Below are 17221 nucleotides of genomic sequence, written 5' to 3' on the forward strand. Positions count from 1 at the left end.
TTCCCTTTAGCGCGGCACCATCTAATGGTTGCATAACGTAACTACAGCCTCGACTGTAGCACCTTATAATGCGGTGCGCCTTATGTATGGAAAAAGTTTTAAAATATATCATTCATTGAAGGTGAGCCTTATAACACGGTGCGCCTTATAGTGCGGAAAATACGGTAGATTGTTTTATTCCCGGCCGGGTTCACGTTTATTGCTCTAGGGGCATTTGGTTGTTGGTTCCCGGTTAGCCTGGCTACTCACTGCGTGTTTTTTGGCCGGCCGGCTTTACGTTTTCCCGTCATTTCAACTCTCCCGGTGAGTTCCCACTAACAGACCATTTGTTATTTGGCCAGTTAGCCCCTTTTTGGCTGCTTGCCCATTGTTGTACCATTCATGTATCCACCAGTGAGCACCTAGGCATACTCCACAAATACTACCAGACCTTGGCTTAAAACAGTCGCAACCTCTTTGACTAATTAACACGCATATCAGTGGCTAGCTAGGGTGCCGGTGTTAGTTACATAACGTCAATGTTAAGGAAATCAAAGAGGACTTAAGGTTTCTTCAAAATGCAATATCTCGGAATAGAATGGGAGTATAACAATGAAATATATATGTATAGATTTTATGCAAAAATAGATACTATTTATTTTCTCACTGTTTGCGTGTTCTAGATCAGGGGTAGGGAATCTGTGGCTCGGGAGCCATATATGGCTCTTTTCATGAGTACATATGGCTCCGAAATAAAATGTAACTATTGCACATCTCTCTGTGGCATTCCAAAGTCAAGTGATTTCATCCTGATTTTGGTCCATATAAAGCCAAAGCAACTTAATGCAGAAGTTCGATAAGAAACCATTTAAACTGATGAATAAAAATGCTGGCAAATGACTTTGGGTGAGCAGTACAGGTGGGCGGATTCCTGCACACAGCGCAAGGCACTTCCTTCTCTCTCTCTTTCGCTCTTTATTTCTTTCTTTTTTCTCTCTTTCTTTCTTTCTCTCTCTCTCTCTTTCTCTCCCCCCCTCTCTCTCTCGCTCAGTGCAGTCTACACCGAAAGTGAATATGAAGATATGCTTATTGTTTGCAGTAATTTGGGACATTTTACAAAATAACTTTGCAAGCACATTGTTTTGAAACCATTATTAAGGACAAATTTCATGGAAAGAATTTGCCTCAACACTCTTAACTTAAGGTGGAAGACAAATTGTAAATGGCATATTTACATTGATTTGGGACACGGGATTTGGCATTATTATCATTTCATACATTTGATTAAATCATCAAATGACACACAGTGAAATAAAATGTGCTGAAGAATTAGCTTTTATCTAGAGAGCGTGTTTGGCAGTTTTTTCATTTTTTTCTGAAAATATATGTGGCTCTCTCAATTTCTTTTTAAAACATTTTTTGCTTTTATGGCTCTTTGGTTCAAAAAGGTTCCTGACCCCTGTTCTAGATATTGGGAATAATTTTATAATATACGGGTAACGCTTTGTTCATGAAGAACCACTGACACTCATCGATTGATAATGGAACTACAGCCTCGACTTCCCAAGTTCCCAGCATGCTTTGCCATGCCGTCGACCCCGCAACACGCAGCTCCGAAGCTAAGCTAGCCGCCTAGCTCCGAGCGGCGGACATGTTGTACTTATCCTTGCTAGGATAGACGTTTTGCGAAGCAGGTGCGAACAGGGAGGGACGTTGGTGCCGGGGGTTCCGTTGGACCGCCATGGACGCTGTCAACGCCTTCAATCAGGAGGTGAGGTCGCCTATCCTGCTTACTCTGGCGGCAATTTAGCAGCTCAGCGGTGAGCCGTCTTTGGCCCGACGAGAGGGCCTCGCTCGTGATCGCCGAACACTCTGGAAATATTCAGAAACTCGTTTGCATTTAATATGCTTCAAACATTTGCATATTTTCAAAACTCTTATTTGTTGCGGTAATTGTTGCGTTTCGCGTGCTTATACTTGGCTAGTTAGGTGACGCTGACTCAATACACGTTAGCTCGCATGAGCAAACATCCAGCTACCCCTACCATCACTATATGAGATGATTAGTGAATTGACATAAAACATGTATATATGTGATTTTGTAATCGGTGGGTTATGCAATGTTCTTTCCCATAAAGAGATTGCAAGAATGAATGGTTGCTGTCTACCACCTTTGTTTTCACGTCACCGACAACCATCTAGTGATTGTGGAGAGGCGGGGCTTTGTCGTCACTAACCGCTTCGAATGTTGCTCCTTTTATGCTGCATTTTGGGTAAATAAAGCTGACTTTTATTAATACGTCCTTTCATAACTTTTTGTTAGGTCTTTATTTCATACAGTCTGAATTAATTTTTTACTGTAGTTTCTGCACTATAACGCGCACCCTAAAAATATTTTTTGTTATATTTTTCATAGCCTGCATCAGGGTTCTCAAACTTGCGGTCTGTAGGTCAATTGCGGCCCTCGGGTTCATAGTTTGAAAGTATGTAAGTTAAATGGGCAGTGTGTATTATTTTCCCACTAGATGTCGCTGTATGCTGTTGGGCCATCAAAAACAAGTGCTAAAAGCACTACGGTAAATTACAATATAGGGTGACTGAAATGCACCTTATTACATGCGAAGGGAAATAAGAATATAAATAAATGTAAAAAAAAAAAAAAAAAAAAAGGACAGAAATGTTAAAGAAAATAAGTAAGATAAAACTGGGGGAACATTAAAAAAGACAAAAAAAGTAAAAGAAAAAATAGAAAAATAATAAAATGTCAAGTCAAGTAACATTTATTTATATAGCCCTTAATCACAAAAATGTCTCAAAGGACTGCACAGGATTACATTTACAAAATTGCACAATTACCTGATCTTAAACCATGTAAAGAAAGAGAAAATCGCATTGTTTTCATTTTTGTCTTTTTATTTTTTTTTCTCCATTTTCCCTTTTTTAAATTCTCGTTTCCCCTATGTTTTTTTTATTCCCGTTTTCCATTTTTGCATATTTTTCGTAAGTCTTCGTCCTAATTTTGTTCTTTAAAAAAATGTTGTTTTCTTATTTTGTCATTCTTTGATAAAGTTTGGGTAAAAATTAGAAGGAAAAGGGTGCTTTTTGCTTACTTTCAGTCTTTATAGTTTGTAGTCTTCCTTTGGCTCATTTTTAGTTGCACTACACATTAGAGAAATATCTAATGGACAAATATAAAACACTTTCCCTTTAAGAATAGCGAAATGTTTATAACACTTTTTTTGAGGAAAACCCTATTTGGCCAAACCTCACCTGGATCCTAGCGGATCCTAACTAAATTGAGTTTGAGACCCTTGGCCCACATAATTTCGCCTTCAAAACTACATTTAGAGTTTCCATGTGTATAGGTACATTTTAAAGCACTGCATTAGCATGTGCCGGTAAGTAAAAATAAATTATGCATTGGGTAATAAATCTAAGTTGTGGTGGTTGAGTTTGAACAATTTTTATTGACACTTTTAACAGCAAATAAACACATTCACAATTTGGTGGTGTGACAACTGACATTTTACCACTAGACCACCAGTGGTACATATTGCATAGAAAAAGGCATTGCAGTGAATCTCATCATCACACTCTTTTTACTTTTACTCTTTTACGGTGTCACAACATGGTTAACCTTGCATTCTGAGAGGTTAACGACCCGCCACCGTCAGATTGTTGGGAAGCAAATTCATGTCTGTATTATGTTACTAGTCTCTGGTTCTTTTAGAGTCTCCAAACGTAGATGTATACCCTGAGAAAAAGGAGTGAAATATTAATGTTAAGTTTTTCAGATTGTGATTAACCTTGACCTGGGACAGGTAAGGTGTCATGCTATTGTCCCAGCTGTTTCCCAGTTAAGATGCACATGCTACACTCAATTTCTCCCATGTGATTGCAAAAAAAAGAAAGAAAAAAATCAGGAGAATAAAAACCTTCTACTTTTTTGTGTTCCAACTTAGATTAATTACTCAATGTTAGTGGCACTTGCAGTGATTATTTCAATTTGGGACAAAGCTGCAGAATGCTACTTTTAAAATAGACTAAAACCATCTAGTATTCTTGTTCTACAACAGCAGTCAATTTACTTTGGGTTAATCTGGGATTTTAGGGGAATTTTACAGAATTGTTAAAGAGTTAAAAAGTCTTTCCATTTGTTCACCTGTGCGTCAAACACCTCTTGGTTTATTATGTATGCGTACATAAAAGAGCTTGTATAGTATTTTATTGAAATTTTTTGGGGTTTGAACAATTTTTATTGACACTATTAACAGCAAATAAACAATGTGAGCTTTGAAAAATTTTTCTCGACAATCTTAACAGCAATTGAGCATATTCACAATTTCGTTATTCACAATTTCGTTATATCTGACAATATGACGTTTTAACAATTTTTTTCGACATTTTTAACAGCAATTAAACACACCTTCATTATATCATATCCCAACAAAATGAGTTTTTATCGACACTTTTAACAGCAATTAAATACCTCTTGTTTTTTTTTTTTTTTTTTTAGCAAATGAACAATGTGAGGTTTGAACAATTTTTCTCGACAATCTCAACAGCAATTAAGCATATTCTCAATTTCGTGACGTTTTAACAATTTTTTCCTACATTTTTAACAGCAATTAAACAATTTTATTATATCATATCCCATCAATATGAGTTTTTATCGACACTTTTAACAGCAATTAAACACATTCACAACTTCACCACATCCGAGCTTAACAACATGAGGCTTGAACAACCCCCATCGACACCTTCAACAGCAGTTAACCAATGTGTAAAGGGCAATACTATTGTGCAAGGGCATAGCTCTGTCTTCTCAACTGGGATTCCATCCTACCCTCCCAAGCAGCATCCTCCAGTCCTCTGCCCGGGATGCTCAGATAGGTCCTCACCCTTCTTACTTCTACCTGCCACTTTGCTTTCTCCATTCTTTAACATTTATTGGTGAGATACTGCTTAAATTATCGGAATGCATCAAGCAAGTCCTACTATAAATGTTAGAGAATGGAGAAAACGTATTTCAGAAAAATAGTGTACAACCTCTTTTACTTATTCATACATATTAAATCAAGATGTTATTGATGCACATGTGAAGAAGTGGAGAGACTGTTTAACTTATCAGAATGCACCAGGCAAATCAGTGTTGTGGCACCATGGGTAAAAAAAATAGTGTGATTGTGATCAGATAAAGTCCCATGCCTTGCTGTATGTCATTTGTAACACTAGTTTTCTAGTGATAACGTGGTGGCACACTCACCGCCACTACTCCAGTTCAATCCCCGTTGCATACAATGTTTTGCAATTCAGGTAAGTGATGTTTATCCATTTTATCAATCATTTCTCCAATATGTATTTACCGTAAAACCTTTTAAGGTAACGCACATCAATAATTACTGTATGCATTTCATACCCTCCATTTTCTTTGTTATATAACGCGAATTATAAAGCGCATGCTCAAATTACTGTCCAAATTCATGTTTTTAGTTGGGCCTCATAGTCAGGAAAATTAGTTACTCAAATGTGTGGGGATGCGAGTGCCTTGGGTACCGGTTGCCTTCAACATAAAATATGAATTTGTCGTGTTAAACAAGCATTATCGTATTTTCCGATGTAGTTATTCTCCTTGATGGATTCAAAGCCGCCGATTTCCCGTGCCAAGATGATATCCATCACCAAATCGGCCATCAAGGCTATGAAAGTAAGAAATGCTTCAATGCAGTACGCTTTCAAAACACTCATTCATTATGGATTTATTTTAATATTCTTTTTTTTTTTTTTATCAGCTTTACAAGCATGTTGTGCAAATTGTGGAGAAATTCATAAAAAAGGTAAGATCAGATAATGAAACTGTTAGAGCAAGATTAAATGATCACAATTATGAATTTTGTATGTGCGTGCATTCACAGTGTAAGTCTGAGTACAAGGTATCCGGCCTGTACGTCGTGGACTCCATCGTCCGACAGTCACGGCACCAGTTTGGCGCAGACAAAGACGTGTTTGGACCCCGCTTCACCAAAAACATTGTGGCTACCTTCGAGAACCTCTGCCTTTGCCCTCCTGAGGACAGAGTAAGAAACAACACATCACCAATGTAATATGAAAGTATTTTGATAAGACAAGAAGCTGTCGTTCATACCTTTTTGTCCTCCCATGTATATCTAATTCTTTTGATCTTTGTTTAAATTTGTGTTTGTCAACATTTTTTGAACCAGAATAAGAAAACTAATACTTCAAATTAGCAAAAGTTTAGTACCTCATAGTGGTACTAAAACTTTCATTCAGGAAAACATTGATTTTACTATTAGGAAAAAATACATAAACTATTATAGCAATGTTTATTTTCATAGGTAGAGAAATTTGTATTTCTTTTACATAGTGGAGTCCTTACCTAAAGGTCGCTGCCATGTTTGTATGACATCTACGCTGTGCTCTTTCGTTTCGTTTCGTGGTTTTCGTTTGTGTTCGAAAATTCAGTGCCAGCTAGTGGTCAAATATTTCACAATGGAGCTTTAATGTAAACTTGGCATCATTTTCAGAGAAAATTAGTTAGCTTATTTTAAGAATGATATTTTTGTTTTACTATTATTGTAACAGATATATTAGGGTATTTAACAATATTTTTTTGTAAGTCTCTATTTTTTCATCTAATTTTACCTCTCAAATGTTTGTTTTTTTGGGTGGACAGGGGACTACATTTCCCTAACTGTGCTTTACGAAGTTTACTTGGGACCAGACACAAAACACAATGTTGATTTTTTATTTATTTTTTTATTTTTATTTTTTTTACCACTAGATTAAAATTGGGTAAAATCCTGAGGCACACCAGACAAGGTCTCCGGGCACACTAGTGGCTGAAACATCTCGGGTTCAAATTAACTTGTTCCGGCGTTCATGACAACATTAAATCCCGTGCCACATTTTCAGAGTAAGCTGGTCCGTGTACTGAACCTGTGGCAGAACAATGGGGTGTTCAAGAGTAACGTCATTCAGCCTCTCCTGGATATGGCTGCTGGCGGCGGCGGCGGCGGCAGTGCCCCAGCGCCTTATGCCGAAGACCTAGGTGTTTGTCTGCCGAAAGCAACAATCCTTTTCTTTCCAAGTAGCACTGAGCTAAGAATGAGAGTGAAATTGTTATTTCTGCCGACAGCTTCTACACCCCCGACACCGACCAAAGATCCCGTAGTGAACACTGCAGCAGTTCCTGGTGCTGCGCTAGAAAAGCAGGACCCAATAGCTGCTGTGGCACAACTTTTCCAGTCTGCGCCAAGTCATCAGGTGAATGCAGAAAATGTACATTGAAAGTATTACCGTGTGTTCCACACTATAAGGCACTCCAGATTTTAAGACGCACCCCCCAGAAATTGTCTTTTGTGATATATATTTATTTTAATTCATACATCCGGCACATGGATTTTTTCAAGATGGGCTTAGATTTAACATAAACAATGTTACCGTATTGTGCAATTATTGATCAGTGTAAATATACTACTGATCACGATTGCATAACATTGGACAGGAATTGAACCTGGTTGGGAGTGCACTAGGTCTTAGACCAACTAGGGATACAAAGCCAGGTTTTATCTAATCATAAAACAATTTTTAGCCCAGGTTTCAATATGTTGCTGTTGTTATTGAGCCGAGCCGTGAGAATATTGTCAGACATTAAACCGGTCTGTGGTACAGTATTGTATCGCCAACTCACAAACTCTTGAGATCCTGAACTGAATGAAGTAAAGACATTGTCATACAGTTGTCATTAAAGATCTAAATAAGCACATGGCCGCACATATTCAAAACGTTTGCCACTTACAATGCTCAGTTTGAGCTGAGAAAAATTGCAACAACATATTATACTGATGTTTATTTTGTTTTCTCATTTCTGGAATCATGACTTAAAATAGTGTGATTATGATATAAGACCTAATGCCTTTTCATGTGACCTCTGTATCCTGAGTTGAAAGGAACTAATGTTCTTTCCCTGCCACGATCTGTGTTATATTCCACTTGCATAAAATGGTATGCAATTGTAAGCAACCATCCTGGTCCCCACTAGTCATGTGGTTACTCGTTAGGATTTGTTGCTCTTACCATTGCTATACAGATTATCTTCATTGCTATCAATGTTATTCAATTTGTGGGGTAATATTTATCGACTGATCAATAATTGCACAAATGTTATAACACAATTCCAATTTTGTCTGCATATAAGGCCCACTGAATTATAAAGTACATGTCAAAATTTCTGGCCAATTTGGGGTTTTAGGGGGCGCCTTATAGTCTGGAAAACACAGTAGTTGTTTAGTGGCACTTAAACACACTGGTAGATCTCAAGAGGCTAAAACATTGATTAAAACAAATCAAATATAAGTTTTTTGTCTTAAGCTCCAACAGATGCTGCAGAACTTCCAGCAGCATCCTGTACAAGTGCAAAATCCCCCCCAGCCTCCACCTGCTCCCTTCTCAGACACGCCAAACTTTGCCCCTGTTTTCGGTAATGCCATCTCGCACCCTTCACAGACCGCCCAGCAGAAGGCGGCGTTTGACAAGGTCAGCTTTTATCCTCACAGCTCTATAGGAGTACAGTATAGTGTTTTAGTCTACATGTTTAAAATGAAACTGCATTTCAATATAGACATTATTGGATCGTTTTGACTATGATGATGAGCCAGAAACGGGAGAGGATGCCAAAGACGACGTCCCACAAACCTCTTTGTAAGGCTCCAATTGATTGAACTTTTAGTTTTATACCATCAAACATATTGGTCTTGTGTTGAATTGAACATTTAAAAACTTTGATTTTGCTGTTGTCATTCTCATGGTAACAGTGGGCAGCAACCTCCAGCCTTTCAGCCAGCCATGCTGAACATGACTCAGAACCTCACGCAGCAGGTAGTAATTTCACTTGAAAGTTTATTATCCCGATTTAAGCACAAATTGAAATTTATGACTCAATTTCAGACTGCTGATGAAATTGTGTATTCGCGATGTCACCAGTTACTAAAATGCGTTATGCCACATATCAGTGGAAAGCTTAAGTTCTCGGGATTTGAGACATGATAACCATTTCAAAATATGCTACTCACAGAAACATCAACGATCGGTCTGAAACAAGATGACCAAAAACTATTAAGAACTATAAGCGCTAGGAACTTCTACTCATGTTTCCCCGCAAATATTGTGTGGTTACTTACATGAAAATTAAGTGAATCCAAATGTATTCCATATTTACTCAAAAACACACAATAACTCTGTCGGATATAAGAAAAAAGGAATCCGCCTAAAAGCCTTCCTGCATTGTTTGACGATCTTACTTAAAATACGTCTGTTTGGCTTCATTACTCCTCTTTAAAACGAAACTGACTCGACAGATTATTTTCAATACTTCTGTTAGCCTAGGTGCGCACAATCATGGATTCACTTGTAGAAAGAGAAGTCAAACATTTACAACTCTTTCACAATGTCTAAAAAATTCCCAAAGTAAAGTACAAGAATGCAACATTTAAGGGCTGTTAAATGGTCATTTCCAAATGGCCGCTTTTGGAGCTACCGGGAGAAGAATGTGTAAAATACAATGTCCATATTCTCCACAGTTTAAGAACAGCATTCAATTTACTTTGGGCACGTCTTGGATTGGAATTTAAGGTTGATTTTACAGGAATGGTAAGGGGTTAAGAGTTATGATTTCTTTTAAAATTGCCCTACCAAAAAATACCTGCCGCTTTTCTTTTTTATATTCTGCAGCAGCCTGTTTTGTCAGTAGTAACAAAAAGTTATTTTTCATCACGAGGGTCTTCCTCCGAATGGCCAGCTACCAGCCTATGGCTTGATGCCAGGACATGGTTTTCAAGCAACGGCGCCTCAGATGGGGCAGGTTGGATCGGGCCAGCCTTTTCCTGGTTCTGCAGGACCCCCTGGCTTCCCCGGTGTTTACCCTCTTCACTCTGCCCAACAACAGCAGGTACAATTGAGGTCAAACAATAGCATTTTTAATGTCACCAGAAATGTTGATGGATTTTTGGTCCCTTCATTAGGATTCAAATTTTGATGGAGACCGTTCTACTGTGAGGGACAGCAAACATGGTCCAGCGTCACGATCAGGCTCCAGGTAAGCCAGGGCAATGACAAATAGAACATTGGTTTTGAGTTCGGCCTAGCTAGTCAATTCATAATTACTGATGCCTATACTTCAGTTTTTTAATCTGGCTGTATAATGTGTTGAAACAATGTATGCAAAGAGATTACACATGGCACTCCAAGGTAAAACAGACATAAAAGACTATCAGGATGAATAGGCACAAAATGATGATAATCACATAGTGCTTAAAAAAATGGCCTTAATTATAATAATAGTACATTGTAACAATAGTGCTATAACATTTTGCAGAAGCAATTTTTAAAAACCCTACATATAAACATATATATTTTTATTTTTTCCCCACAGATACATAAACAGCCAGTTTACCACCCATTAGGTCTACATGTGGAGAATCATGGTAAAACTGACGATTTATTGAATTTGATCGTGCAGGTCCCCGAAAAGGAGGCGCTCAAGATCCAATTCCCGCACACGGCGCTCCCGCCAACGGCGCTCCCGCTCTCGCGACCGACACCGACATTCCCCACGCTCTCGCTCACAGGAGCGCCGGGAAAGGGAGCGTGAGCGAGAGCGGCGACAAAAAGGTCTCCCGCCAATCAAGAAGGAAACATTGAGCAGTAAGGACTAGTACCTTGATGTGGCAACTCAGATTTCTTATAGAGATGCACACTTAGACTTTTTTGTGCTTTTAAGTCTGCAGTACTACTTTATGGGTGGGCCAGCTGGACAAAAGGACTCAGCAGCAGGATGTGGCAAGCTTGCTAGAGGAATTTGGACAGATTGAGGCTATTAATGTATGTCAAAGAAAGAATGAGAATATTCTTCAAAAGTGCCATGCATGGTCGAAAGTTAAATATCTTTGTTTTAGATGATTCCTCCACGGGGCTGCGCCTACATCGTCATGACGCACCGGCAGGACGCTTTCAGGGCCTTGCAGAGGCTTGGTCGAGGCACCCACAAAGTCAACCAAAAAGCTATCAAGGTAACGGACAAAATCACCAGATTGTCTTTTAAAGAAGTCAGACGTAATTGGCCTAAATGTCATCTTACAACCAGAACTTTAGGCAATGGGGTGTGTCATTTTAGGAGTCTTTAAAAAGTTGATAGTAGAATATTTTCTCAATTAATGCTTTAGGGCATGGCATCTTAGAAATAAAACAATGACGATGAACATTAATGATTTCAACTAATCTGCTGGCTCTATTGTATATGCGTTGCATTTAAGGTTGTTGAAAGCTGAATACATCAATGTGAGTGAGTGAATGAGTGAAGTGGATTTCACTAAAACATCTATTGTTTTTCTTTTGTCTACAGATAGCGTGGGCTCTAAACAAAGGAATTAAGGCTGATTTCAAGCCGTTCTGGGACGTAGAGCTGGGCGTTACCTATGTCCCATGGTTGAAAGTAAAGGAGGAACAGCTGGAAGACCTCAAGGAAGGGGGATTGCTGGATGGAGACACTTTAGCGCCAGGTACCATTTTAATGTCACTCCGCTTTACTTTCTTTTTAACCCTAGGTTGAAGAATCTTACATTTGTCTTTTATGTAGAGTGGAGTACCACAAAGAAAGCTCTGATGAACCCGCAGGAACTCACCCACAATGGTGGGGCTGAATCGCAGCAACTTGAAGATGCCCCTATTTTGGCGCCGCATCCTTCTGTACAGGTCATTTCTTTTATCTTGTGTATTAAAAAAAAGAATGGTATTCATTTCAATAGCAGCTTTTCTTATCCCCCAACAAGGTTCCTCCGATGCTTGGCATAAGCTCAGTACCGCCACCTGGCTTCATCCCCAACATGGGCATACCGCCACCTTCCTTCCCGCCTGGCATGCCACCGCCACCTTTCATGCGACCTGGCTTCAATCCTATGCAGATGCCCCCAGGTATTATCAGAAGCAATTCAACCTGTAGCTATCGTTTATAATAAAAAATCTCAACAAAATAGCAATACTGGTCTGAAAAATCCAGATTAGTCTTTCTCTCAAAATGCGGTGCCCTATTTGATACTACTATTAAATCAGGGTTTCCGCGGATCCTTAACGTTTTAAAAGGTATTGACTTCATTATTCTAAAGAAGTCCCTAATTGGCATTAGAATGCCCTAAATCCAGTTTTGAAAGTGTTAAAAATGTAAACACAAAAATGTAGTAATATCTATCAATTGTCCACATTCAAAGAGTAAAAACAATTGTTTTGTTTTTCAAAAAAATGGGTTCCATTGGACCAAATAGTCATTTTTCGTGCATTATGATAAAAATACTTCATGAATGTAGCAGAAGAGTTCTTTTGAATTAGTAGTTATTTACCAGTTTCGATTGAGGATCCATGAAGTACTGTAAAAATCCTTTTTATTTATTGTTTTTCCTGTCTAAAACTTTTGAGAGTGCTATGTTCTCGAAAAGGAAAGTTTTCAACTGGATCAAAATGTGATCATCAAAATAAAATAAATATTTGTTTAAAATTGCCTTTAATTCATGTGGGGTTTTTTTGGTTTCTTTTGGTTTACCTGGTCTTAAATTTTATTTCAAAAGACATTTAAAAAGTATTCGAAAGTCTTGAATTTAACATGCCCTAACGTGCTGTAAAAACCCTGTAAATGAAATTGTAAAATGTTCAAAACTAGTTTGTATTTTATCTGAAAAATTCAATTCTTTAGAGATACAAATTTAATTTAAAGGTACAAATTACTTTTGCGCTAAAAGTAAAGTTCGGTTGAATGTTGATCCAATAAATTGCAATTTACACCCTTCAATTAGGTCAAACGCTTCAAATCAGCCAATCATTATAACACAATTGCTTTACATTGAATCCATGCCTAATAAAGCGTTCTCATGACTCACCACAATGTTTCATGTCACAAGCTCCAAACACTTAAACTTTTAGCACAATTGCTTCCGATTGATTAGTTTTTCAGTCAGTAGTTTTTTTATAAACATTGCCATAAAAGACAGTAGTCAATTGTCCATTTTGGGGTGAAATAATTTTGAATAAACAATTTCTGTCTAAATTCTTAACATTCAATGGCTGAATTTTAAAACTCTTATTACACTTTTCTGACTACAAGAAAATAGTGGCCACAATAATTGCTATAAAAGGGCCCTGTAAAACAATATGGCAAACAAGTAATTCAACCTCTCTTCTAGGCTTCCCCCCTCCAGGGCCCATGCCGCTGTCCATGCCGCCACCACTGATGTCCAAAGGTGAAGACCTGCCTCTGATGGGTAGGAAACACAAAGTTCCCAGATGCACCCAAGTTTTTCAACAACCAAAAGGGAGCAATTTTACTTGTTTAGTTTGGCAATATTGAGCATAATGAACTGTGCCTGAGAAATGCAGTTATATTCAGATTGATTTTTTGTGACCTTCAGCGTGTATGGCTGTAAAATATAAATATTAAGTTAATTTAAATAATAATAATTTTATTTCCGGAGCTCCCCGTAAATTCTGTTATTCTCTTCCCTGCGAATTGATAGTTCCTATCATGTGATCTACATCGGGGCAACCTGAGTACGACAGCCATACTGGATGGGTTTAACATTATCTCATTTTGATTGGCATTCGAAATATGGTGATCAAAGCTTTAGTTTGGCCGTTGTTAAACGTTCCGGGATACGTTTTCAACATCAAATGTTCAAACAATACGCGCTAGAAAAAAGCGTGTGGTGTAGGAGTTATAGTTCTAATAAGGAAAACTGGGACTCATTTTAGTCGACGAACGGCGCACTATCAATATCTAGGCGTTTTAGCGTCACCGGGCCATCCCCTTGGATCCCATTGCGTTAATTTGTAGCCTATATATGCCCTCCATTCACCAAATAGGGGTACACTTTTTCCATCCAGGCTTTTAGGTATTTCGGGGATTTCTTTGGAGCGGAGTTCAGCTGGAAAACGGTGCAATATTTTTTGATAGTGGCATATACCCACTATTTCCGAAAGGGCACATTGCAAGTGAGGTTCTTGCTCTGGCCTCCACTCCCCAAATAACAGTACTTAGAAATAAATTGTAAAGGAATAAAAACAACTCCTTACACATTCCTCTTACATCTGAACATCCAACACAATTAGTGTAGACCTGTGACTATATTTGAATTGAAATGTCTTTAATGTCATTGATATTGATATTATTATATATTATACATCAGGGCTCGCGAGGCATATATGGCTTTTTTCATGAGTTCCTATGCCTTGGTGATAAAATGCCACAAATGTGATTTCCTCTGCAGCTTTATTTCCAAATCTGGGAAGCTCAATCTCTGGTATGGAGGATTCATAGCCGAAACTACTCTGATCATACAATTTGTGGTATATAAAGTCATTTATTTTTTGATATAGGACACAGAATCTGAAGTTATTATTTTTTCATGAAATGTAATCAGATCTAATGAGAAATACAATGCGCTGAAAAACAAGCTTTTGCCTGGAGAGTGGGTTTGGCGGTTTTGCTGAATTTTGTCTTAAAAATCTATGGTATGGCTTTTCTCCCTCCCCCCCAAAAAATTGCTAGTATGGCTCTTTGGGCCCAAAAGGTCCCCGACCCCTGTTATATATTAATATCAAACCACGTATTATATATATATATATATACATAATATACGCCTTCAATATGGCCGACTATTTACATTCGGGGATCCACGTTATGTCAAGCATAGTCAAGTCATTTTTATTTGTATAGCCCTTAATCACAATTAGTCTCTAAGGGCTTCACAAGTTATTACATATAAGAAGTTTAGGTTATTCGTATGCTATAGAGTAGAAGTGAGTTTTAAGCTTAGATTTAAACATTTCCACTGAGGTTGCAGATCGGATCTCAGGGGGAAGAGCATTCCACACATACTCCATCAATTACAGTAATTCCTGTTAAATGTCAACCACTTAAAACATGACTGGGAATTTATAACCTCTGTATCATAAAGTTTTAATGCTTTTGTCTGCAGGTAACCAGGTACGCGTTCCAGGTGCTCTGTTGGCAGCTCGTCCTGGTTTAATCCCGATGCAGCGCCTGCGGGGCCCTCCTATGCTGCACAATCAGCGCTTCCCACCACCTCAGATGGTTCCTCGGGGGCCACTCCCACCCCTGATGCGCCCTGACAGCCCGGTACCGAAAGGAGCCTTTGAGATGTCGCACACAATGAGACAGCCCATTCCGCCTCAAGGACCGCCCCCTCGTGCTGCACCACCTCACGGTCCTCAGTTTTCCCCTTTCATCAGACCTGGACCTGCGCGTGAGGACGAGGATGCCGGTCGCCCTTTTCGAGGCGAGCGGCCGGGTTTTAGGGAGCGAGATCCAGAAAGAGAGAGAGGATTCAGCAGTGCGCAGACCCGTCCGTTTGGCGGTGAGCGTTCAGATGAGCGGGACAGACGGGACGATATCGGGTGGGACCGAGACAGACGGGATCGGCAGGACCGTAGAGACAGAGAGAATGGCAGCAGGGATGAGAAAGGGAGAGATGGTGAGCGCCCCAAGCGTCGCGAAAGGGTTTCCCGGTGGGACCGTGACGACCGCTTGGCTGAGGCAGAGAAAGTAGAAAAGCCTCAGACGGAAACTGCCGAAGAACCGCAAAAGACCTCCAAGGTGCCACCGTCATCCCCCACTGAAGCCAGACTGGATGGGACGTCATAATGTGCATGATGTCCCCAGCCTCAACTTCATAAACTGTGACTAGAGAATCCAGTCAAAATTTTGCATAATTCCTCTTGTATGTACATTGTATATTGTGTGAATGATGCATGCCCATTTTGTTTGTGCTTCCTTTCTTTTTTTTACTTTTTTGATCAATTTAGGTTTATTTTCCTGTTTTATCACTGTATGGTCTGCAGCTATCAAAAACATTAAGTGAACGTCGGTCTGCAACTCACAATTTTTTTAAAAATAACCTTTTCCCCCTCCGATTACTAAAGACATCATGTTAACGAAGAATATCACTTAATAATGTATTATACGTTAATATTTTTTTAAAAGAGCAGGTTTTCTTTTCATTTTCAGGAAAATCTTTGGCAGCATTTTACTGATTTGTATTTGGATGGAAATATAAATTTTAATCTGAATGTATTTTACATTCGCCACGTGTTGTGTTAATTTTTCTAATACAGTACTACATAATTTATTTGGAGTTCATTATCCTGACAATGCCTGGGAGTGACCCGTTCACAACTATTTCCCAATCAATTTTTACACCCATGCACGTTGGTTTGTTTTTTTCCTCTCTCTCGGCTACTGTTAAATTTTCCCCCTTACCTGAATCATTTTAATCCAGAAGGACAACAGTCAAACGACATCTCGGGCTCTGCTGTTAATATACGATTTTACTGTCACTAGCCCAGGATGATCACAACAGTGCTAGTCGTTTGTCCAACAAGAACTCCGCTTTTTGAAGGACCCAAATGTTTTTTCAACTTTTGCTTTATGATTTTGGCTTTGTGAACACTTTTGTTAATCCTACAAAAAGACATAGATGTAAAATGTTCAACATTTCAGACACAAAAATGTGTTTTAATAAACTATTTTTGTACCAAACCTTTGTGTTAAGGGGTAAACTTTAAACAAAACAAAAAAAAATCACATTTAAAATGTGTGCGTATGTATCAGTGACAGGCTGTGCATTTCACACCTAGGCAGACCTGCCTGAGTGCTACATCTGAATTAATCCAACCCTTAATAACTGAGGGTGGCTGCGACACGTTTCAAGAAGCATTAATAAGCTCATATAATTGCAATATTATAAGGGAATATACCTACATTTTACTCATCAAAGATCCTTCGTATCTGCACAAGATCCGTTCTCCGTTCTTTCCCCGAGATGATTTCAATTACTTTTGTCATACAAGTAATCCCTGCGTTTCGGTTACATCAAGAAGTCTATCGCCATCAAAAGCTAAAGCTGAAAGTAGAGCCTGACTTGTCGGAAATATTGAATACGTTTTCATCCAATTAAGGGATGAAAATGTTGTTCAAAAGAAGCAGTTGACACAGGCAATACTGTATTTTTATTCTCGTTTTTGTTGTGATACTTCTTACTGCGTCCTAGCCAATTATAGTTTGTGAAACCACTGATGTTATCGCCACGCCCGCTAGAAGGCAATGGTGTCAACTTGAAATCTGATTGGCTAAACCAGCAGCTTAATCGACACTTATTTTATG

General features: G+C 38.7%; 1 protein-coding gene across 1 annotated transcript; it reads left to right on the forward strand.

Annotated features, from left to right (window-relative positions):
- Positions 1-1548: 1548 nt before the first annotated feature.
- scaf4a (SR-related CTD-associated factor 4a) lies at positions 1549-16597 on the forward strand. Its single transcript, XM_088321166.1, has 19 exons — positions 1549-1750; positions 5603-5686; positions 5772-5816; positions 5895-6056; positions 6913-7048; positions 7136-7263; positions 8371-8535; positions 8621-8700; positions 8814-8877; positions 9776-9946; positions 10020-10093; positions 10517-10701; positions 10778-10878; positions 10953-11066; positions 11399-11555; positions 11633-11748; positions 11826-11967; positions 13227-13304; positions 15018-16597. The coding sequence occupies exons 1-19, from the start codon at positions 1721-1723 to the stop codon at positions 15701-15703; spliced, it is 2718 nt and encodes a 905-aa protein (XP_088177292.1). The 5' UTR covers positions 1549-1720; the 3' UTR covers positions 15704-16597.
- Positions 16598-17221: the final 624 nt, after the last annotated feature.

Source organism: Urocampus carinirostris, chromosome 17 (genome assembly GCF_059441175.1).
Source record: "Urocampus carinirostris isolate Australia breed hairy pipefish chromosome 17, RoL_Ucar_1.0, whole genome shotgun sequence".
NCBI classification, from domain to species: Eukaryota; Metazoa; Chordata; class Actinopteri; order Syngnathiformes; family Syngnathidae; genus Urocampus; species Urocampus carinirostris.